Source organism: Dryobates pubescens, chromosome 4 (assembly GCF_014839835.1).
Source record: "Dryobates pubescens isolate bDryPub1 chromosome 4, bDryPub1.pri, whole genome shotgun sequence".
Lineage (NCBI taxonomy): Eukaryota > Metazoa > Chordata > Aves > Piciformes > Picidae > Dryobates > Dryobates pubescens.
The window spans coordinates 33,023,284-33,045,671 of NC_071615.1; the positions used below are offsets into that span (position 1 = coordinate 33,023,284).

A 22,388-nucleotide genomic window follows, 5' to 3' on the forward strand; every position below is an offset into this window, starting at 1 on the left:
CGCCACCGCACGGTGCCGGTTCCGCCGCCCTGAGCCCGCCTCGCTCGCTCCCGCCGCCGGGGCTGGAGTCCTGGCTCTGCCTGGGCCGGGCGCCCAGCACCGCGCCGGTGAGTGCGGTGGAAGGGGTCCGGCGCGGCCCCGGTCCCGGTCCCGCCCAGCGCTTGCTGGGCGGCGGGGAGGGGTGGGCGCCGCGGCCCGCCGGAGCCCAGGGGCCGGGGGAGCGGCGGGCCCGGGGCAGAGGGGCTGGCGGGAGTGGGGCGGTGGTGGGGCTAGGCCCGGGGCAGCGCAGCGGGCCCGCGGGTTGTGACATCCGCGTTGTGTTTTGCGCAGGCCGGGGCGGGAGAGCCGCGGTGCGGGGCCGCGGCTGGGAGGAGGAGCCGCCATGGGGAACCAGCTGGCCGGTATCGCCCCCTCGCAGATCCTCTCGGTGGACAGCTACTTCTCGGACATCCACGACTTCGAGTACGACAAGAGCCTTGGGAGCACCCGCTTCTTCAAGGTGGCCCGGGCCAAGCACCGGGAGGGTCTGGTGGTCGTGAAGGTGTTCGCCATTCAGGACCCGACCTTACCCCTGACCAGCTATAAGCAGGAGCTGGAGGAGCTGAAGATCAGGTTACACTCGGCACAGAACTGCCTGCCCTTCCAGAAGGCCACCCTGACCGAGAAGGCTGCCATGCTCTTCAGACAGTATGTGCGGGACAACCTCTATGACCGAATCAGCACCAGGCCCTTCCTGAACAACATCGAGAAAAGGTGGATTGCTTTCCAGATCCTGACTGCCGTCGACCAAGCACACAAGTCAGGTGTCCGCCACGGGGACATTAAAACGGAGAACATCATGGTGACCAGCTGGAACTGGGTTCTTCTGACTGACTTTGCCAGTTTTAAACCAACTTACCTTCCCGAAGACAATCCTGCTGACTTCAATTACTTCTTCGACACGTCGCGGAGGAGGACATGCTACATCGCTCCCGAGCGCTTCGTGGATGGCAGCATGTTTGCCACCGAGCTGGAGAACATGAGAGACCCCTCAACCCCTCTGGTAGACTTGGCAAACAGCAACCAGAGAACCAGGGGAGAGTTGAAACGTGCAATGGACATCTTCTCTGCAGGTACATGGAGCCATCAGGAGCAACCAGTGTGTGGTTGATGATTGTGTATTGGGGTGCAGGAAAGCTTATTTGTTGGGTTTTTTTCTGGTTTGTGGTTCGGGGTTTTTTGTTTGTTTGGTGGTGGGTTTGGGTTTTTTTATTGTTGGGATTTTTTTTCCAGTGGGCTTAGAGAACAGCATGTGGAAACAACTGTTAATTCTAAGTGTAAGACCCCAACCCCAAACCTTTCCATCACAGAAAAAGCACAGACATAATCAGTACGGTACATAACTCACGTGCATCAGCATGTTATCTGAGGAGGGAAGTCACAAGCTGTCCCGTTACGGCTCAGCCCTGCCCTGCGAGAGAGATGGTTTTGCAAGCTACAGGCCATCAGACACATAGCTCCTGCCTCATGGGACCCAAGGGGAGGAAACAGTCAGTGATTCACCCGAGGTCTTAGCCAGCTTTTGGGGTAGTTTGTCAGCATTGGCTTTAGAAGCCTCTTGCCGTTCCATTTTCCTCGCAGGCAGGAAGTTGGATCACTAAGTAAATTTCTGTTGTAGTCCCACTCATAAGTACGAGTCTGACTGTGGAAGCCTGTCTCGGGCTTGCCTTGAGCAGATTGAAAGCCATAAGTTTGGCCTTTTTTTGTTTTGTTTTTTGTTAGCCTGAATGTAAAGGTAGCAGTGGCCTCAATTTATGAGCTGCTCTTACAGCCACGCTTGCAGGGTACTCCACTGATAAGATGCCGACTGGTAGGAGCGAACTGCAGGAGTGGGACCTTTGCAGAGCATGTGCGATGTACACAGCAGAGGGGCTGTAATAGGCACTGGTGTTTCTGGCAGTCATTTCTCCCTGTGATCATGAGCTTGTGTGAGTGAATGTGTGCTGCCTCCCAGCATCACTGTGGAAGTAGAGCTTCTTTACCTTCTGCAGCAGGGCAGCTCAGTGTGGAGCTGCTGCCTGATCCACACTGGCTTGCTGGCACTCTTCCCCCCCGTGACAGTGGTGTGGGTTCCTTTTCTGGTGGTGTGTTTTCCAGCTGGCAGGTGGCTGAAGCCACTGCCTCCTGTTTCCCAGATGCAAACTCCTCTGCTGTTGGTGTGTTTAAAATAAAATATTTGGGAGCGTAAAAGCCAGGTTATGGAGCTGTGTCAGCTCTTCTCCAGCAAGCTAACAGGCATGTAGGGTTTGCTCTTGTTTGCATATAGAAAGCAAAGGCAAAATGTCTGTGTATAACCTTCTGACATCTTTGACTCTCTTGTTTTGGTTTGCTCCCCAGGCTGTGTAATAGCAGAGCTCTTCACAGAAGGTGTACCCCTGTTTGATTTGTCCCAGCTTTTGGCTTACAGAAATTGCCTCTTTTCCCCTGATCAAGTCCTGAACAAAATTGAAGACCGCTGTATCAGAGAGCTGGTAAGGATGGGCGTTAGAAGCATTTTTGTGGCCTGTTTGAGGTTTATTTCACCTGCTTTGGTGACAAACTGCCCGTTGTTTGGGTTTGGGATGTTGTTTTATTTTGCTATAACAGATGTCCAAGCCTTTCACCTTTCTCTCCCGCCCCCTCCTACATTTGCCTTTCTCAAGGTCACGCAGATGGTCCATCGCGAGCCAGACAAACGTTTAGCAGCTGAAGATTATTTGAAGCAGCAACGTAACAATGCATTCCCTGAGATCTTCTACACCTTCCTTCAGCCTTACATGGCCCAGTTCGCCAAGGAGACCTTTGTGTCGGCAGACGAGCGCATCTTGGTCATACGCAAGGACCTGGACAACATCATTCACAACCTCTGCGGCCACCACCGCACGGAGAAGGCCGAGGGAGAGGCAAAGGAGAACGGGCTGGTGATCCTGGTGTCTGTCATAACATCTTGCCTGCAGACTCTCAAATATTGCGATTCCAAGCTGGCTGCTTTGGAACTGATTCTTCACTTGGCACCGAGATTGAGTGTGGAGATCCTTCTGGATCGCATCACCCCTTACCTGTTACATTTCAGCAACGACTCGGTGCCCAGGGTGAGGGCAGAGTCCGTGAGGACACTCACCAAAGTGCTCGCTCTCGTCAAGGAGGTACCACGCAATGACATCAACATTTACCCTGAGTACATCCTGCCAGGCATTGCACACTTGGCCCAGGACGAAGCCACCATCGTCAGACTGGCCTATGCTGGTAAGAGGAAGTCCAGTCAAAACTCCAGACCTTGGGCTTTGGAGTGTTTCCTTAACAGTGCTCTCCTCTGCTCAACATCACCACATAGCAGTTGTTTTTGTGTCAGTGAAGCTCCCCAGAAGGCTCAGAAGTGCCTGCAGGCAAAGAGATCTGTAGTCACTTCAACTGACTTCAGGTTGCCCAGGGAGATGCCCCCTCCCTGGAGGTGTCCAGGGCCAGGTCGGATGAGGCCTTGAGCAACCTTGTCTAGTGGGAGGTGTCCCTGCCCATGGCAGGGGCTTGGAACTAGGTGATCTTTAAGGTCCCTTCCAACTAAAACCGTTCTATGCAGCTACAAAACTATGAACTAGTGCAGGTCATGGCAGCTATGTCATGAGTGGAGTTACCTTAACAGGTGAGTATCCAGTGTGGATCTGTACCCAAAGTCAATAACCACATTTTAAAGAGTTGTCAAAGTGTGTTTGCTCTCTGCTAGATGAACTAACACTTTTTAAAGCTGCCATTTGTTGTTCTCTGTAGTTCTGCACGTCAAAGTGCTGGCCAAACATGGAGCTGTGCTTTGGGCTGTGGCACACAGCAGCTCTGCCCACTGCCAGCATAAGGAGAGGCAGAAGTTACAGCCCCAGAGAAGCAACCTGGGCTTTATTCCCTGAATAAGCAAGAGGGAAACCAAGAAAAGTTCTCCAGGTAGTCTTTGTGTAGCCTGTTTTGTGAGCAAGACTTCCTGAGCTTGCCCACCCTTTGCTGCTTTTATTAGCTTTATCTTCACTGGCATTTTATTAGCTCAGATTACTTAGAGTGGCAAGATTGAAGTGAATAAATATTGAAACTCCCTTGAAGCACCAGTGCTTTCAGAGGAATTCTTTCACAACATGAAATTTGATGTTCAGGGGCTGAAATTACCTTACTTGCTATGCAATAGACCAGCTTATGCCATAGCAGATGTTTTCTTCATACCTAATTCAAACACAAGAATTCTGCCTGGCTCAGGAAGAGGCTTTGAGGCCATGCCCATAGTTGCTGCTGTGATTAACAGATTTTAAGGATGTTTTGTTGGCTTTGTTATTAATGCTGTAAATGCAGAAGTCAGTGGAAAATATTGCAGGTGATGTTTTTGTTTACAAGGCAAGCTGATAAAACTGATTATAGACAATATCAAGCTGACAAATAGAACCCTTTGCTTTTGGTCACCTTGATCTTCCACATTTAAGGCTTTATGAAAGAACTATTTTTTCATGCCTCACTTTTGTTTGTAGATTAGGGGGGAAAAAACCCATCTTTTCCAGTCTATTCATAACTAGTTTTGAAATGGACTCATATAAAGCTGACCTTGTTAAATAAACTGAAATGGAAGAAGGAAAATGGCCTTTAAGTTCTATCAAGTTATTTAGTCATTAGCTTGAGATTAGGTGGGATTTAGGGCTAGTCCTAAAAGGCTGAAATTAGTCCTTGCTGCATTTGATATCCTCACAAATTTTCTGGTTGTTTACATGACAGAGGGACTGTGGGATTTGAGGTATTTGGTAGCTCCAAGCTGTTCCAGGATCACTTTGTGTCATTTCAGTTCCATTTGCCCCTCATGGCTGATACTGTCAGTAACCTCTCATCAGGTGGGATCATCAGGCTGTTGTAAATTGGCCAAGCAGAGCAATTCTTATCCAGAATGTTTTCCTTTGCAGAAAACATAGCACTGTTGGCAGAAACAGCTCTGAGATTTCTGGAGCTAGTACAGCTGAAAAACCTGAACATGGAAAATGAACCAAGTAGTGAAGAAACAGATGAAACATCTCACCCTAGTGACAACTATGACACAGGTAATGCCACTTCTGTTTACTTTGCCTGCTTATAACAGCAAGCCATGGGCCAAGGCTCCTCACTAGTACTCATCTGAGTCAACAACTCAACTGAGCCAACAGTGTGCACTTGCAGCCCAGAAGGCCAATGGCAGCCTGGGCTGCATCAAAAGCAGCATGGCCAGAGATGGAGAGAGGGGATTCTGACCCTCTGCTCTGGTCTGGGGAGGCATCACCTGCTGTGTCCAGCCCTGGAGCCCTCAACACAGGAAGGACATGGAGCTGATGGAGCAGGTCCAGAGGAGAGCCCCCGAGATGATCAGGGGGCTGGAGCCACCTCTTCTAGGACAGGCTGAGGGAGTTGGGGTTGTTCAGCCTGGAGAAACCTAACAGCAGCCTGCCAGTACCTGAAGGGGCTACAAGAAGGCTGCAGAGGGACTGTTTGCAAAAGCCTGCACTGGCAGGACGAGGGACAATGGTTTGGAATGAGAGCAGAGCAGATTTAGATTGGATGTTAGAAACAAGTTCTGCACTGTGAGGGTTCTGTAACACTGCAACAGGTTGCCCAGGGAGGCAGTTGAGGCCCCATCCCTGGAGATATTCAAGTGAGGCTGGAAAAGGCTCTGAACAAGCTGATCCAGTGGAGGACATCCCTGCTGACTTCAAGGGGCTTGGACTGGATGACCTTTGAAGGTCCCTTCCAACCCAATCTATTCTATCTTCCTCCTCTCCAAGAGCTCAGCCTTCCTGTTGAATGGGAAGAAAGGTTTGCCTCAACCAATATGAAAGCCTGTGTGTGACAGCTTCCTGCAGAAACAGACACCTCTCTTCTGGATATTGTGAAAGACAGAAAGTACATCAATGAGTACACTTTTCTTCTCCAAAAGTTCTCAAGGCATCATTTGGCTGTGATTCCACCTGCCTAGTGGCACATCCATCTCCACTCAGGGCCCTGTAACCCAGTCAGCTGCAGATCATGGCTGCATTCCAGAGACAGCTTCCCTTGAAGTGATAAGAGCAGTAACTTTGGGAAGCCTGTCAGGTGCCAGGTCACAGTGCTGTATTTTCAGTCATCCTCCTTTTCGTGTTCCTGTGCCTGGCAATCCTTGTGGCTTTGACTGCAGCTGCAGTGAGTGGATGCTGTTGCCACTGCAGCACAGAGCATGAGTTAACATCCTAAGGATGGCTTTGCTTTCTCTTTGGAAGGAGGGAAGGTAATAAAGGGCCCATGTGTCAGCTCCAGAGCCTTATAGTGATGCACAGATTTCCAGGACAGTGCTGGGCAAGTCTGCTAAGCTGGGAAGAGTTCGTGGTTACCAACTGTCATTTCTCTTTTGGGGTGAATGGATCAGTCTGTGACTAACCATGCTTGGTAACATCCCACACATACTCGAGTTGGTAGGGAAAAAGGTGTTGTTTTAGTTACCTCTTAGCTACATGCAGGATGACACTTCAAGAAAAAAACAACAACCTACCAGGACCAGACATAGGTAATGCTGTGAGTTCCTTCATAGGAAGCATGGGATGCTGAGAACGGCTGAGGAGTGAGAGGAAACTCCATTGTGTGGGCTGTATTTCTGACAGAGACTCTCTTCTATCCCTCAGAATAGCCTGGAGATTAGTAGCAGAAGGAAGAAGTTTCAATGGTTCCATTCTTTTTAACCTTTAGAAACCAAGCATGAGAAATTTGAACCCAGAAGGCAGCTTTTTCATGTGACTGACAGTCACAACAAAAGCGAGTGATCTGGTGTCCTGACTGCAGCAGCCTGCAAAGCCAGGACAGTGAGAGCGGGGAGCGTTGTGCTGGTTTGAGAAGCTCTCCTGAGCAGCTCTCAGCAGACCCAGTGCATTCACTCTTCTGTTACAGCCCTTTCATAGAGAGAGTTTTTCAGTTGCATCATGGAGCAGAAGCCATGGGGAAGGTCATCCTCATGTTTCTTATTGATCTTGTAAGGATAGCTGCTGATAGGGAATGAAACTGGAACTCCTCACTTTTTCAAGTGTGGCAGTGCCAGCGACGAGCAGTGTGAGCAATCTGGCAGTGCAGGCCTAGAGCCTGACATGGTGGTAGGCCATGCTCAGCATAAGTGCAGAGCCAGCTAGCAGTGTAGCAAACAGTGCTGTGCCTGCAGCATGTAAGTAAAACAAGACACTGGTAGCTATAAACATAGCAAGTTATCTCGGGACAACAGGACATGCACCCGCACCAACAAACCTCGCGTGTCATCAGGAGTTGGACCGATAATCTATTATAGTGTGATGTGTGGTCACTCATAGGGCGCCAATGAGTCCATGCCAACGAGGCACTCCGAGTTTATATAAGTTGTAGAAGTTCCCTTGCTGTGCACTTCTGCCTTTCCTACCCCTTCTTCTTCCATGCTATACTTTACTGTGCTATACTCTCACCATAGGCCTGTGCCATAGGCCTGCAATACTGGAACAATAAAGGAACGATACTAGATCATGCTGATCAGCTGTATTGATTCCAGTCTCCACCGCCGATATTTCAAGTGCTGTGTATTCCTCTCTACTCTTAGTGAATCCACTCTACTATCTACTTACTTGCCTGAAGACATCCTCTTGATCTGTTTTCAGCTCACAAATGGGAAACTGATGGTCAAAGAAACATAGCAGACCAGAACTGCCCTGAAGCATTTTGTTTACTGTTGTAATACTGCTGCTGGCTCATTTTGATGTTTCTTCACACCTGCATTTCACACACATATCAATAAATACATAAAATCAGCTGTCTTGTTTTAGTTGAAGTTATGAGAAGTTAGAATGTACTGATCTGGTAAGAAGGTCTCATATTTGTCTTTACTGAAAGTCAGGCATTGGAATAGGTTCCCCAGGGAGGTGGTGGAGTCACCATCCCTGGAGGTGTTCAAGAAACATGTGACCATGGCACTTGGGGACATGGTTTAGTGGCCACAGTGGTGTTGGGTTGATGGTTGGACTGGATGATCTTAGAGGGCTTTTCTAACTGAAACAGTTCTATGATTCTATGATTTCTGTACTCCGGTTTTGCCACCACCTCATGCCTAGTCTGAAGTCTTTGACTGGAGCTGTTGAGCTTCTGTTACGCTGCCCATCTCAGCAAGTTGGATGCTCTTAGGAAAGTCTGCCAGCAGCAGGACATAATGATTCTCATCAACCCAAATGCTCATTCTATTATCTCTTGCAGAGCTGCAAGCCTTGCATGAAATGGTCCAGCAGAAAGTTGTGACTCTGCTAAGTGACCCCGAGAACATCGTGAAGCAGACACTGATGGAAAATGGCATCACGCGTCTCTGTGTCTTCTTTGGGCGCCAGAAGGCCAATGATGTCCTTCTGTCCCATATGATCACCTTCCTGAATGATAAGAATGACTGGCACCTTCGAGGAGCTTTCTTTGACAGCATTGTTGGTGAGTGTTTGCCCTCAGCCAAACAGAAGAGGGAGATAATACTGTCAATAAATTAATTGTGATGTATCCTGGAAGCTGTTGACAGTCACATGAAAGTCTTGGTGAGACACTGGAACAGGTTGCCCATCTGTCCTGGATGCCCCCTCCCTGGAGGTGTTAAGGGCCAGGTTGGGTGAGGCCTTGAGTAAATTGGCCTGGTGGAAGGTTTCCCTGCCCATGGCAGGGCAGTTGGAACTGGATGAACTTTAAGGTCCCTTCCAACCCAACTGGGAGAGGAGAACCAAGGAAGAGCTGCTCTGGATTTTGATGTGTTCTTTTCCTGTTCCAGGTGTTGCTGCTTACGTTGGCTGGCAAAGCTCATCGATACTGAAACCTCTGCTTCAGCAAGGCCTCAGTGACGCTGAGGAGTTTGTCATCTACAAAGCTCTCAATGCTCTTACTTGTATGTGTCAGCTGGGGCTCTTGCAGAAGCCACACATTTATGAGTTTGCTTGTGACATTGGTGAGTTGAGGTGCTGGAGGATACCTTACTTTCCTGGTTAGGAAGAGAACTCTCAGTACTACATAAAGCTTCACCATAAGCCTAACTATCCAGTATGCAAACCTGTAGAATCAAAATTCTGTTAATGAGCTGTTGCTGGTTGGACTATGTCAGTGCTCAGAGCTCTGAACTAATCATTCTGGTGGAACAGATAGGAAGTATCCTCTGATTTTATACAGGACAGCAGCAAACAACTCTTAGCCCACACTCTGCTTTAATATCTTTCCTTGTTCTTCATGCAAACCTCTACAAGGATAAACTCCTGGTTACTCCTGAAGTTGATCAGGCACATAATGTGCAAATTCTTATTGGAGGTGGGAATCCAGTCCTGCAGACCATGCACAATCCTTCCTCATCCTGTTTCTAACGCCATAAAACCTCACTTAACAGAGCCTTCAGTACACAGTTGATCTCATTCCTCATTACACTTAGCAGTTTAATTAGGATGTGCCCAAGATTTAGCAGCTATTTAGGGAAAAGCAAGTACCAGCTGATCTTTGAGATGTAGCCTGCTTCTCCTTAGTGCTGTGGCTTTTCATGTGCACCTGGAATTCACAGAGTCACAGATTGCCTTGGGTTGGGAGGGGCCCTCAAAGCACATCTTGTCCAACCCCCCTGCAGTCAGCAGGGACACCCACAGTGATCAAGCTGTGATTATACCTCATGACTAGATTATGGTCCCTTGGTTATAGCCTAATAAAACCCATGAAATTGAGATGGACTTCTGAGTCTTGAGTGTTTTCAATATAAATAATGGCTGCTTGAGGGAGAGAGAGAAAGGAATGAAGTGTTTACCTAAAACCAGAAAAGTAAATCACTGGTATTAGGGATTCTCTATAACTGTCCAAAACAAGGTGAAGATTTACTCTTGGATTAGTTTCCTTTGCAAGTCTGGAGATGACAGGGATTGAAGTGCATATATAGGAAAAATATGGGGTTTGACACCAGCACAGGCACAGCAAAATCCATAAAAGAATTCCCCCAGTCTGAGTGTTTTAACCTTGGTGCCCTGCAGGAGGGAGGGCTCAGATTGGGGGTGGTTCTAGGGAAAGGAATTGTGTCACAAACTGCCATTTCCATGGCATGCACTTAATATGAATGCTATATTTTAACTGCCTGGTTTTCTTTCAGCACCTTTCCTGTGCCATCCCAATCTTTGGATACGTTATGGTGCAGTGGGATTCATCACAGTGGTGGCCCAGTATTTGAACATTGCCGATGTCTACTGCAAGCTGATGCCATACCTCCACCCTTTCATCACACAGCCAATAATACAGGTGATCCTTCAAATAGTGTGAATATATCTCCATGTGAATCATATCCTGGGCTGCATCCAGAGGAGTGTGGCTCGTAGGGCAAGAGACAGGATTCTATCCCTTGATTCTGCTCTGCTGAGACCCCACCTCCAATCCTGCCTCCAGTTCTGGTGCCCCCAGCATAAGATGGACACAGAGCTGTTGGAGTGAGTCCACAAAGATGATCCAAGGGCTGGAGCCCCTCTGCTGTGAGGATAGGCTGAAGAAAGCTGGGGTTGTTCAGCCTGGAGAAGAGAAGGCTCCAGGAGGACCTCATAGCTGCCTTCCAGTACCTGAAGGGGATCCTACAGGAAGGCTGCAGAGGGACTTTTCCTGAGGGTGTCTAGAGACAGGACAAGGGGGAATGGTTTGAAGCTGAGGCAGAGCAGGGTTAGACTGGAACTTAGGAAGAAGTTCTTAGTAGGAGGGTGGTGAGACTCTGGAATAGGCTGTGGCTGCTGACCTTGGGGGTGTTGAAGGCCAGGTTGGATGTGGCCTTGGGCAGCTGAGTCTAGTTGAGAGGTGTCCCTGCCCATGGTGGGGAAGTTGGAGGAGATGATCTCTGAGGTCCCTTCCAACCTGAGCCGTTCTGTGATTTTGCAGTTGTCCAGTTACTTTAGGTGCCAGCACTGTAGGGATGAGATGACAGGATTTACTGCTATCTTTCTGTGTTTGTCATCCTGCTCTGTACTGACTGGCCTCTTTTTGAATTGCAGATAGATAAAGAAATAGTGCTGCTAAGTGTACTGAAGGAGCCTGTCAGCCGCTCCATATTCGATTATGTCTTGAGATCAAAGGACATCACCAGCCTGCTCCGACACCTTCAGATGCGGCAGAAGAAGAGGACTGGCGTTCTCCCTGACTGCCCACCCCCAGAGGACCCTGCCATTGCACAGCTCTTGAAGAAGCTGCTTTCACAAGTGATTGGTTTTCATTTGTACTTTGAAAGCCAGGCTTGAGATTCTTGGGTGCTCTGTCCCCCACAGACCCTGAACTTCTGGTTGCTGCTCTGAGGGGCTTCCAGTTTGAGGTTCTGATCCTGCAAACCATTGACTTCATTGATTTCAGAATGCCCTTGTAGGACAAAGAATTCAGAAGTTAAGGGAAATATCTGCCGGAAACAGGGCAGCCTTAGGTTTGGTTTTCCCAAATGCATCCTCTTTGAAAGACTTCAGTTGTGTGTCTCAGGATTCTGACACATCTGTGATGGTGCCAGTGTCACAGAACATGTGCTGTGTGCTATGCTGAAGGGAAGAGTAGCATTTGCTGGAGAGACCTGCAAGTGACACTGCAAAAGCCACAGCGAGCTGGGAAGTGGTGTGGTTTTATGTGAAGAGTGGAACAGTAAGAATCACCCATGCAAAGTAGTGAGAATTGGGAAGAGGAAGGACTGCAGCTGAGTGTGCATGTGGGGTTTCCCTCCATTTTTCACCTGTGGGCTGCTAGCATGGCCTGGGTGGCAATGAAGCAGGTTGCACCAATATTAGATGCTCTCTTGCCCTTGCACAGTTCCTGAGAAGAAACAATAGCCTTACACTGCAGCAACTTGCCCAGAGTTTTGTGTGTCTTGAGTTCTGGGGGTATGTTGTCTTCATGCCTGGATGCATGTTCTTGGTCAAAAGTAAATCACAGTATCTTTTCTTTTGTTCTGTAGGGGATGACTGAGGAGGAAGAAGACAAACTGTTAGCACTGAAAGATTTCATGTTGAAATCAAATAAAGCCAAAGCCAATATAGTGGATCAGAGCCACCTGCATGACAGCAGCCAGAAAGGGGTGATTGACTTGTCAGCTCTGGGAATAACTGGCAGACAAGTGGACCTTGTGAAAACAAAGCAGGAGCCTGATGACAAACGTGGTTGGTATATTTTGGGGTGTGTTTAGGTACAGTATAGCCTTCCTTTCAGGGTCAGGACACTAAGGCTTTGCTTTGCTTGGCAAGTGTTGCCAGTAATTCAGCCTACGTAACCATCCTGCAGCCTTCTAGACAAAACTTCCCTGTCTTGGAGTGATTTATTGCATGAGTCAGCTGCAGGATTAATAAGGTGTAAGCAAAGCATTTACCATGTCTGTTCTGTCTGACTCCTAAGTCCCTGTCAGCTGCTCCAGCAGCCTGCAGCACATTTCTGTCTGCTCACTGTGTAAGCAATCAGTTGGCAGGTGAGCAGCAGCCCTGCACGTAGTCTGCAGGTGAGGACTAGCCTCAGTGATGTTTTTTTTCTCTCCCTCACAACTGCTTACAGCTAGAAAACATGTAAAGCAAGATTCAAATGTAAATGAAGAATGGAAGAGCATGTTTGGGTCCCTGGAACCAACTAACATCTCCCAGCCAATACAAAAAGGACATGGACAAACCACTGACCCTGAAGCCATGCAGGCTGGGAAGCCACTTCGTTCAGAGTCCTCAGCTGGCATTGGTGCCAGTCTGTCATCCTCCCCACAGGTACTGCTGGAAAATACTCCTTGCATCTCAAACTGAAGTGATTCCTTTGTTTTCAGGCCAAGTGGGACTAGAGGGATGTGGTGTTCCTGTTTCTTTGGAGGTTATTTTACACTGCTGCTGTTCCCTAACCTCTTCTGCAGCACAGCATCTGACTTGTGAAGCCTTGCTTATAAAACAGGATGGCAGCAAATTTAGTCACTGGAAGAGAAGATCTTCATTACCAGAGGGATGGGGTTTTGCATGAAGGGATGAGGTTTTGTGGATCAGCCAGGTATTAGGTAGGCTGGGAGGGAAGACTTCTCAAACTGCATGCCCTGCTAGGTGTTGAGGAAGAGAAGAGGTGTCATGATTTGAACTTGAAACCGGTGTCACATCAGAGCTGCATTTACACATCCTGCACCTGGAATGCCTACAGCAGGGTGGGCTGGAGGCATCTCTTGACACAGAACACTGTTTCCTGTTTGTTGACTAGTTGAGATTGACTTCTGCTAGCTTTAAATGAGTGTCTACTCTGAACTGAGAGGGAAACTGCACACTTTGAAAACCCAGAATAAACGAAGAGCTAACCTGGAATTCTGTTAGCCTTGAGAGCAGTGGATGCTTCTGTAGCAATCCCACTGAGAGGTCTGCACAGAAGATTGGCTCTTACAACTAGAACAGAGAACAGACTAGGCAAACAGGGAAGAGGAAGGAATGGTTAAGATTTTCTATGAGCAATCCCTTCCACTGTTTTTAATTGTTTTCATGCTTGATTATTTTCTTAGTGCTAATTCCTTGCACGTTGATTCAGTAAGAAAGATTTCTCCATTTCTCTCCAGTACTCTAAAGAGCAGGATTGATGTGTAAGGCATGTATGTGTAAGTGCTGCTGTGTTGCAGGCATCAGATGGGACAGTGTCTCAGCCCAGGAAGCCAGCCCTGCAGGTGCTGAGCAGCTCAGCCTCCCCCTCTTCACACCAGCTGCGTGTCACCACCTGCAAGTCCCAGCTGCAACAGCTGATCCAGCAGAAGCGTGAGCAGTGCAATGCTGAGAGGCTGGCCAAGCAGATGATGGAGAATGCTGAATGGGAGAGCAAGCCCCCACCCCCAGGTAAAGCACAGGCCACTGAGGTTATTGTACACACACACAAAAAGACTTAATTTGAGTCAAAATATCATCAGCTCAAGGCAAAAATGCACAAGAGGAGAAAGGGTGGCCATTATTATTTAGCTGCCTTTGACCAAGCTTGGCTCAGCCACATGTTTGCCTTCTGAAGGGAGTTCTACAGCTATGGAGCAACATCTGCCAGTGCAGGTAGCTGAGTTTCTCTGCCACTTGAGTGCGTGACAGGAAAAGGTTCCTAATCTGTGTCATGTTCTGAAATGTGCTGTGGTTTGTCCTTGGTTACCTTCATCTGCTGTTGATTCTTCACAAAGGCAGATAGAGGCCTGCTGGAAGTGCAACAGGTATGTCTGCAGTGTTGATTTTAGAGGAAAGCAGCTAAATCTCAAGTTCTCTTTGAAGGACTGGAGCTGTGGGATTCAGAAGAGCTTTTCCTTTCTCCTCACACCTAGGTGGAACCTCCTGGGTTCCGGCTTGTACCTGTTATTCCTTGTTCTGTCGCTGTGCACCACTGAAAAGAGCCTGACACCTTCTTGACACCCACCCCTCAGATATTTATAGACATTGATAAGATCCCATCTCACCCTTCTCTCCAGATTAAACAGCCCCAGGGCTCTCAGTCTTTCTTTGTGGAGATGTTCAAGTCCCCCAATCATCCTCATAGCCTCTGTTGGACTCTCTCCAGCAGATACCTGTCTGTCTTGAACTGGGGAGCCTAAAACTGGACACAGTATTCTAGGTGTGGTCTCGCCAGGGCAGAGTAGGAGAGGAGAGCCTCTGTAGACCTGCTGGCCACATTTTTAGTTCATGAAATCAACACCAAGCCTCCTGGTGTTGTTTGTCCCTGCAGGATGGCGTCCCAAAGGACTGTTGGTAGCTCACCTGCACGAGCACAAGTCTGCAGTGAACCGCATCCGGGTCTCCGACGAACACTCCATTTTTGCCACTTGCTCCAATGATGGCACAGTGAAAGTCTGGAACAGCCAAAAGATGGAAGGAAAAACCACTACAACTAGGTAGCTTTCAAACTGAGGAGGTTTGGGGACTTCTGGTTTAGGGTGCCAAAGAAAGTAGAGCAGAGAGCAAAAGATGAATTGCTTGTGGGTGTGCAGGAAACATCAAGTCATCAAATAGCCTGGTGTTGGTCTCTTGGCATACAGCTGGAAAATAGCAGTTTCAGTTTGTTGATATATATTGAGATTAAAAACTCACCAGCAGATGCAGAGGGGCTGCCTCACAGATGTAGTAATTACAGGCTTTTGGGTTTCCTTTCTGTGCACACAGAAATATCTCCTGGTGCTGCTGCTCTACGCCCATTGGACTTTTTGTGTCCTCCACTGGGCTGGGGTGCAGGAGAGCTGCATTGCTGGGGAATCTCAGGAGGTGTGGTGTGCATTGCTGCTGTGGTACAGACCAAGCTCAGGCCTTCATTTTACTGGCAGGCAAATGCATGCTGCTGTGGCTGGAGCCTGTCACAACCTAGAGTCCACACAGGCTTTATTGCCTTCTGACCTGGGAGCACTTAGGAAACATTATTTTCAGAGGTCTCTCCAGAGCTGTTGGGTTTAAACAGGTGTTTGAGAGAAGTAATTCTTATTCTTTTGAAGTGCCACCAAAACATTTCCTCTCTCTCTCCCTCTCTCTGTGCTGTGCAGGTCCATCCTGACCTACTCTCGCATCGGAGGCCACGTGAAGACGCTGACCTTCTGCCAAGGCTCCCATTACCTGGCTGTCGCTTCGGATAATGGTGCCATCCAGCTTCTTAGTATTGAGGCTTCAAAGCTCCCTAAATCTCCTAAAATTCATCCAATACAAAGCAGGTTTGTACCCAGAGCAGCTAAATCTCACTGCAGAGGTCAACCTTCTAGGATATTCCTCCCTTAGATCCCTTGGTTTGCTCTTTGTGGCTGAGCCAGGCTGAACTGAAAGGTTGCAATCCATTATCTTGCCCTGCTTCATAAAAGAGGGGTGAAAGGCCACCTTGCAGGGCTGAGAATTGATAGCTTTTTGTTCTTGGCACCTCCTGTGTCACTGGACTCATGAAGAGCTTGAGACACTCAGTCCTCAGTTGTCTCATTTATGCACTGGGGTTGGTAGTTTGTGACCATCTCAGTCACAGTGCTCATACTTGTGTCGTTTGGGAGATTCTTTAATAGGGCACTGGATAAATATTTACAAATGTACAGCATGTGGCTTGGCCCCAAGACTGCCATTTTTTCACCCAGGTTTTTAATGTGAGTAAGGTGGTAAAGATATGGGAGATAGGATAATATTGAGGGGAGTCACAAACCAAATTTTCCCTTTTGGTGTACGCTGCCTTTGTGCCTGAGGGGAGAGTCCCTTTGTACACACAGTGACTGGTGACAGTGCTGGCAGAGTCACATGGAGAGGGATGTTCCTGCCTCTAAGCTCAGGGCAGATGAATGTCTCATAAACATGGACATGAGTGGGAGAGAAATGTCTTGTACACTCACATCCAGAGCACACAGCTGTGTGTGTGCAGGAGCTGCTGGCAGCAAGTTAGTGGCCTGTAGAAGGCTCGCAGGTGCTGTCAGCAGAGGGGTTTGAGGAAGCACAAGCATCATTTGTATTGAAATGATGGAGTCATAGAATCATAATGGCTGGAAAAGACCTTTGAGGTCATTGAGTCAAACTGTAACCCAACTGCCATGACCACTAAATCATATCCTGAAGCACTACATCTACAGCTTCTTGAACACCCACAGGGATGATGACTCCACCACCTCCCTGGGCAGCCTGTTCCAGTGCCTCACCACTCTCTCAGTCAAGAAGTTTTTCCTAATGTCCAATCTAAACCTCCCCTGGTTCAACTTAAACCCATTTCCTCTCATCCTGTTGCTGGTTAGTTGGGAGAAGAGACCAGAAAACTGTTTCTGGCAGATGCCTTGGGAAGAGGCATGAAGAGGAAAACTGCTCAGGATTGGCTGTTGGAAGGAGTCTTAAACTTGGAGGGAGTCACATCTCTTCCTAAATCAGTTTTTTTTTGTCAACCCAGGTCCTTAGATCTGAAGGATGATGGCTGTGTGGTAGACATGCATCACTTCAACTCAGGAGCCCAGTCAGTGCTGGCTTATGGCACCGTTAATGGCTCTCTGGTGGGGTGGGATTTGCGATCGAGCAGCAACGCATGGACACTGAAGCATGACTTGAAGCTGGGCCTCATCACTTCATTTGCTGTGGACATACACCAGTGCTGGCTGTGCATCGGTGAGCCCCTGGTCCTCCTCAGCTTCCCTCTGCACTTTCTGCTTTTCTTGTGCTCAGGCTTTTGCTTGCTCTTGATTGGACTGGAATTCAAACCAGAGGAGAGAAATAGCTCCTGGTCTGTTTGTGGGAGCTGTTCTGCCCTCTAAGCATTGGTGGCTGAAGTCCACCTCCCTGAGCAAGATACGGGCACAAGGATACGGGCCAAAAACTGCCTGCTTAGCCCCTGATTATGGGGAGCTTTCTCTCTCCCCAGGAACGAGCAATGGGACCATGGCATGCTGGGACATGAGGTTCCAGTTACCCATCTCCAGCCACTCTCATCCCTCCAAGGCCCGGATCCGGCGCCTGCTCATGCATCCTGTCTATCAATCCTGGGTGATTGCAGGTAAGAGATGGCTCAGACTGACCTTACAGGGGCCAGAGGCTGTGACTAAAGCAGCCTCTGCTCCAGCTTTTGCTTCAAGTCCTGGGAGGGGTTGAGGCTTGGGTTTTTTTTCCCTTTCTTGTGTTTTCCTTTATGCTTAGCTTGGAGAGAGGAAAAAGGGAGGGTTCCAGCTTGTGTTCTGCCACTGTGCCCTTCCTGGCTTTGTGAAATTAAATGAAAGAGGGAGTGGGTTAGGTTGAGAAGGTTGCTGTAAAATATGAGTCATTTCAGTTTCATATTTTATTACTTCTTAGGCATCATTTCTGGGAGATAAAACAAATTTCTTGGAAAGCCATAGAAATAAAGCAAGCTCCTCTGTGCTTTCTGGTCTCTTTCTCCTCTGCTAAATAATAAACAAGTGACAAAGTGCAGCACTTGGAAATGTTATTAAAAAGTCCTTGCTGCCAGGCATCTTAGGCAATCCCTTGGACAGAATTCCTTACCTGTCCACACTAAACATGGATGTGAGACATCATAATAGCTACTGGACTCTCTGACTTTGCATTGCTGTCTTACTTGCCCAGGAGTAATAATTTTAAACTGGAGCAGGGCAGATTTAGGTTGCACATCATGAGGAAGTTCTGCACAATGAGAGTGGTGAGAGACTGGAACAGGTTGCCCAGGGATGTGTCCCTTGAGACATTCAAGCTCAGACTTAATGTGGACCTGGGCAGCTTGATCTAGTTGGAGGTGTCTCTGCTGACTGCAGGGGGGTTGGACAAGATGGGCTTTGAGGGTCCCTTCTAGCCCAATGCAATCTGTGACGTCCCTGGTGACCATCAATCCTTCTCAAAGAAAGATGGGAAGTTCCCTAGGGAGGAAACTGAGGGTTTAGTGCCTTTTAAAGAGGGTTGAAGATAAAAGCAAGTTTCATCTGAAATCTTAAATGAGTTAAACAAACAAAACACATACATGGCTTTACTGCCAGAGTAACCCAGCAGAGAGCAAGGGGGAGGTGTCCCTCTGTCACCCCCTCAGCAGCACACAGGCAGTGAGAGCCAGCCAGCCTGCTTACCTTGTTTCCTTGGGCTCCCCTGCAGCTGTCCAAGGCAACAACGAGGTCTCCATGTGGGATATGGAAACCGGCGATCGGCGCTTCACGCTGTGGGCCAGCAGCGCACCTCCGCTCTCTGAACTGCAGGTCTGGCCTCTCCTCCCCTTTCTTCTGTAACCAGGGCTAGAGCCACCCCAGACTCCATGCTGTGTGTCGTGCAGTCCCCTGGCTCCTGGCCCTGCCAGTTTGATGCCAGGAGCTTGCCCTGGGATTTGTTTTGGCACCATGGTTTTTCTGCTGTCAGAATTAGAGCTCTTTTCTACAACAACAGTGTGACTTGGATTTCGTTGGCATCTTCCCCTACCTGTGGAATGTACTTGCAACACTTGCTAGATCCAGTCATGTTCTCAGAAAAACCCTGGAAGGACTAAGGCAGAGCCAAAATTCAGGGTGTGACTCCTTGCTGTTTCTGGGGTGGTCAGCATCTGCTTCTCTGCAGGTTCTTTCTGTCACCCAGTGCCACTACTGCACTTCACTGCTGCTGCAAAGCATCAAGTTGCTCTTCTTCAAGTTGCTAATTGGGGAAGGAGCAATCTGAGCTCTCTCTCTTAAAACACAAATACATGCACAGAGTAACCACAGCTGCTTCTAGAAATGTCACTGCCGATCCGGAACTTTCCTAGCCTGAAATTTGTAGGTGCTGCAGAGACTGCAGGCTGAGTTCCTCTTGGTCACACACTTTGCATGCAGGGAACTTGAGATTCAGGCTAGATTTGTCACATGCCTGTCCCATAATGCCCTCATAGCAGAGAAGTTGAAACATCCGTGTGCTGTGCAGGTTGGTTTGCCTGCCTGATCATGTTAGGAACAATCTTTCTCATTTGCCATTACTGAGAAAGTAATGTCCAAGAGTCTAGAAGAGCTTTATGCAGAGTGCAATCTGGTGCACTGCTCTGTGAAACAAGGGATGAGAGGAAGCAGTTTGCATGGACACATTGTGTAGCCTGTTAGCAAGGCAACGGGCATTTGTCAGAGACATGGGGAAATGGGATGGGGAGTGGCTGGGTGGATGCAGATGAGTTGGTGGGTGGGTATGTGGATGGATGGGTGGGTAGATAGATGGATGGATGGATTGATGTGGTGAAGAATGCATTCCCTTTGTGAAGCATAGCAACAGCTGTTATTGATCATTTATTTTCCTATATCCCTTTTCCCTTCTAGCCTTCTCCTAACAGCATCCACGGCATATACTGCAGTCCAGCATCTGGCAACCCCATACTGCTGACAGCAGGCTCAGACATGAAGATAAGGTAGCAAACCTAACACCATTTTGTTTGACGCCTTCTCCTCCACCCCTGATGCTGTACTGAGTGTTGCTGAGCATTGAGTAAGCAAGCCCCAAGAAGTCAGAACAGCAGTGCTGGGGTGTGCAGCTTAGCAAGCACCCATGAGCTCAGCAAAGCAGTGCAGAGCTCAGTGCTTCTCTGAACTGTGTGCCCCTTTGTGAAGTCTTGATGGACTGTTTGGAGCAAATCAGTAACTCCTGTAAGCTTGGCATGAGTGGGGGTTCCTCTGAAGCACTACCTGCCACTGAGTGTGTAAGGATTTGTGCCTACTCATTTTCCTCATAAGGGCAAGGCAGCATCTGAAGTGCTGATAAAATTTAACATCTCAAGGTGCTTTTATGTCTCTGTGTCTAGGTTTTGGGATCTAGCCTACCCTGAGAGATCCTACATTGTGGCTGGAAGTTCCAACTGCCCATCCGTTTCCTACTACAGGAAGATAATTGAAGGCACGGAGGTGGTGCAGGTACCTGGCTTGCTTTGACAGCTTCCTGCTTGGCTTTTACTCTGCAGGTTTTGACTTTCTGGAAGGAGCAGCGCTGCTGGAGGGGTTTTGTTTCAGTTTGTTTTGTTTCAGTAGAGTTAAATAAATGCTACTTCAAAAGCTGACTGTCAGAAAAAAATCCAAGTCACTGAGGGTATACTCATGCACTGTGGCTGCTGAGTGCTTCAGGTGGAGTTCTTAATGATATTTGTGCAACTCAGTCAAACTTTGTCAAACCCCTGGGAAGCTAGGATGTATGTCTGGCTGTAGATTATTTTTTTCCCCTAAAGGACAATCAAATCTTAGTGTCATTGACAGAAGTGTGAGAAAAGAACCTATTCCTTTCCTAGCCAGAGAGCTGTAATAAACGTCAGTTCAAATCCTGCCTCCAGTTCTGGTGTCCCCAGCAGAAGGACACAGAGCTGTAGGAGTGAGTCCAGAGGAGGCCACAACGATGATCCAAGGGATGGAGCACCTCTGCTGTGAGGATAGGCTGAAGCAAGCTGGCGTTGTTCAGCCAGGAGAAGAGAAGACTCAGGGGAGACCTTAGAGTTGCCTTCCAGTACCTGAAGAGATCCTACAGGAAGGCTGCAGAGGGACTTTCCCTGACGATGTCTAGAGACAGGACCAGGGGGAATAGTTTGAAGCTGAGGCAGAGCAGGGTTAGACTGGAACTTAGGAAGAAGTTCTTCAGTAGGAGGGTGGTGAGACTTGGGAATAGGCTGCCCAGGGAGGTTGTGGCTGCCTCCTCCCTGGGGGTGCTGAAGGCCAGGTTGGATGAGGTCTTGAGCAGCTGAGTCTAGTTGAGAGGTGTCCCTGGCCGTAGTGGGAAGATTGGAGGAGATGAGCTCTGAGGTTCCTTCCACCCTGAGCCTTTCTGTGATTCTATGATTCAGGCTTGGGTTGTCTTTGCTGAAAAGAAGTGAACCAAGGAGTAATCCTAAGAAAACCATCAGAGAATGGATGAGTTGGGGTTGGTTGGTTGAAGAGGTTTATTTCACAGCCGAACCTCGGTGATGCCCCTCTGCAAATGCTTGCTTTTCTCTAGATGGTATTTCTCACCTTTGTTTTGTTTTTTGGTTTTGTTTTTGTGCAGGAAATTCAAAACAAGCAAAAAATGGGTCCCACTGATGAGACCCCTCGGAAGGGTCCGGAGTCTCTCCCTGTTGGCCACCACGATATTATCACAGATATTGCCACTTTCCAGACCACGCAGGGCTTCATCGTCACTGCATCCAGGGATGGGATTGTCAAAGTGTGGAAATGAAAGCTGTACTAATATATGTCTGTAAATATTTGTAATAAAGAAATAGTGTTACAATGAAGTTTTCAAGGACTGTTTCCAGGTCATGGAACAGAATGGACTTCATAAAGGTGAGGATAAAATGGGTTATCTGTATCCATCACTGCCAGCACTTCTTAACCACTTCTTCTCTTCAAGATGTTTGGTATCCACGTTTCCTTGACATACCAGGCAGCCTCTGAAGAAACTGTTCAGCCTGTGTTTGCCAACGTTGTTCTTCAGGGCTGTCTGAAGACCTTCCATATTACACACTGGAAATGTGCAAAAAAGCAAAGAGCTGGTGCAAGTCCTTCCACATCTGACTGCTTCTACGCTGAGTGTGAGGAATGAAGCAAGAGCCAGGGCACCCATGTCCCTGTACCTTCTACTAGCTCTAATAAAGTCCACTTGAGCTTCCCTCTCTGGTGCTTGGGTCTCTTATCTCTTGTTTTTCTGCAGCTATCCTGTGGCTTCAGCTGCCAGAGCCTTTGGGCTGTTCGTTGCACTTTGAGATCAGCTTCACCTCGGATCAGACCCTCAGCTGTGCTTCGGGCCTGGCACCCAGCTTGCTGTTGGTGTGAGTCTGATTCTCAGCTCTGCTGTTCTGGGAACCCAGTACAGCACCTCCAGGACTCCCAGAAATGGCCACAATGTGAAGCTTCGGAGGAAGCTGTTTGTCTATGAGAGGCAGCTCTTGAGGCCAAAGCGAGCCGTGCCCACGGACGGCTCTCCGCCCACTCAAGGCACTCAGCCCACTCACGGCTCTCCGCCCACTCACGGCTCTCCGCCCAC

General features: G+C 48.5%; 1 protein-coding gene across 1 annotated transcript; it reads left to right on the top strand.

The window, feature by feature from the left end:
• Nucleotides 1-22,008, top strand: PIK3R4 (phosphoinositide-3-kinase regulatory subunit 4). The gene is made up of 20 exons (XM_054161054.1): nucleotides 1-107; nucleotides 331-1,112; nucleotides 2,377-2,510; nucleotides 2,682-3,264; nucleotides 4,944-5,078; nucleotides 8,242-8,463; nucleotides 8,792-8,965; nucleotides 10,136-10,281; nucleotides 11,016-11,219; nucleotides 11,954-12,155; nucleotides 12,541-12,740; nucleotides 13,619-13,829; nucleotides 14,692-14,857; nucleotides 15,497-15,661; nucleotides 16,858-17,069; nucleotides 17,323-17,454; nucleotides 18,534-18,634; nucleotides 19,709-19,797; nucleotides 20,188-20,296; nucleotides 21,411-22,008. Exons 2-20 carry the CDS (start codon nucleotides 383-385, stop codon nucleotides 21,579-21,581), a joined length of 4,086 nt encoding a protein of 1,361 aa, XP_054017029.1. The 5' UTR covers nucleotides 1-107; nucleotides 331-382; the 3' UTR covers nucleotides 21,582-22,008.
• Nucleotides 22,009-22,388: the final 380 nt, after the last annotated feature.

What these genes read in the sequence shown, in the direction of transcription:
- PIK3R4 (XM_054161054.1), top strand. Translation starts at nt 383, where the DNA reads ATGGGGAACCAGCTGGCCGGTATCGCCCCCTCGCAGATCCTCTCGGTG. An exon ending in TAGTGACAACTATGACACAG is followed by an intron (nt 5,079 to 8,241) that starts GTAATGCCACTT and finishes TATCTCTTGCAG; the next exon opens with AGCTGCAAGCCTTGCATGAA. An exon ending in TCAATCCTGGGTGATTGCAG is followed by an intron (nt 17,455 to 18,533) that starts GTAAGAGATGGC and finishes GCTCCCCTGCAG; the next exon opens with CTGTCCAAGGCAACAACGAG.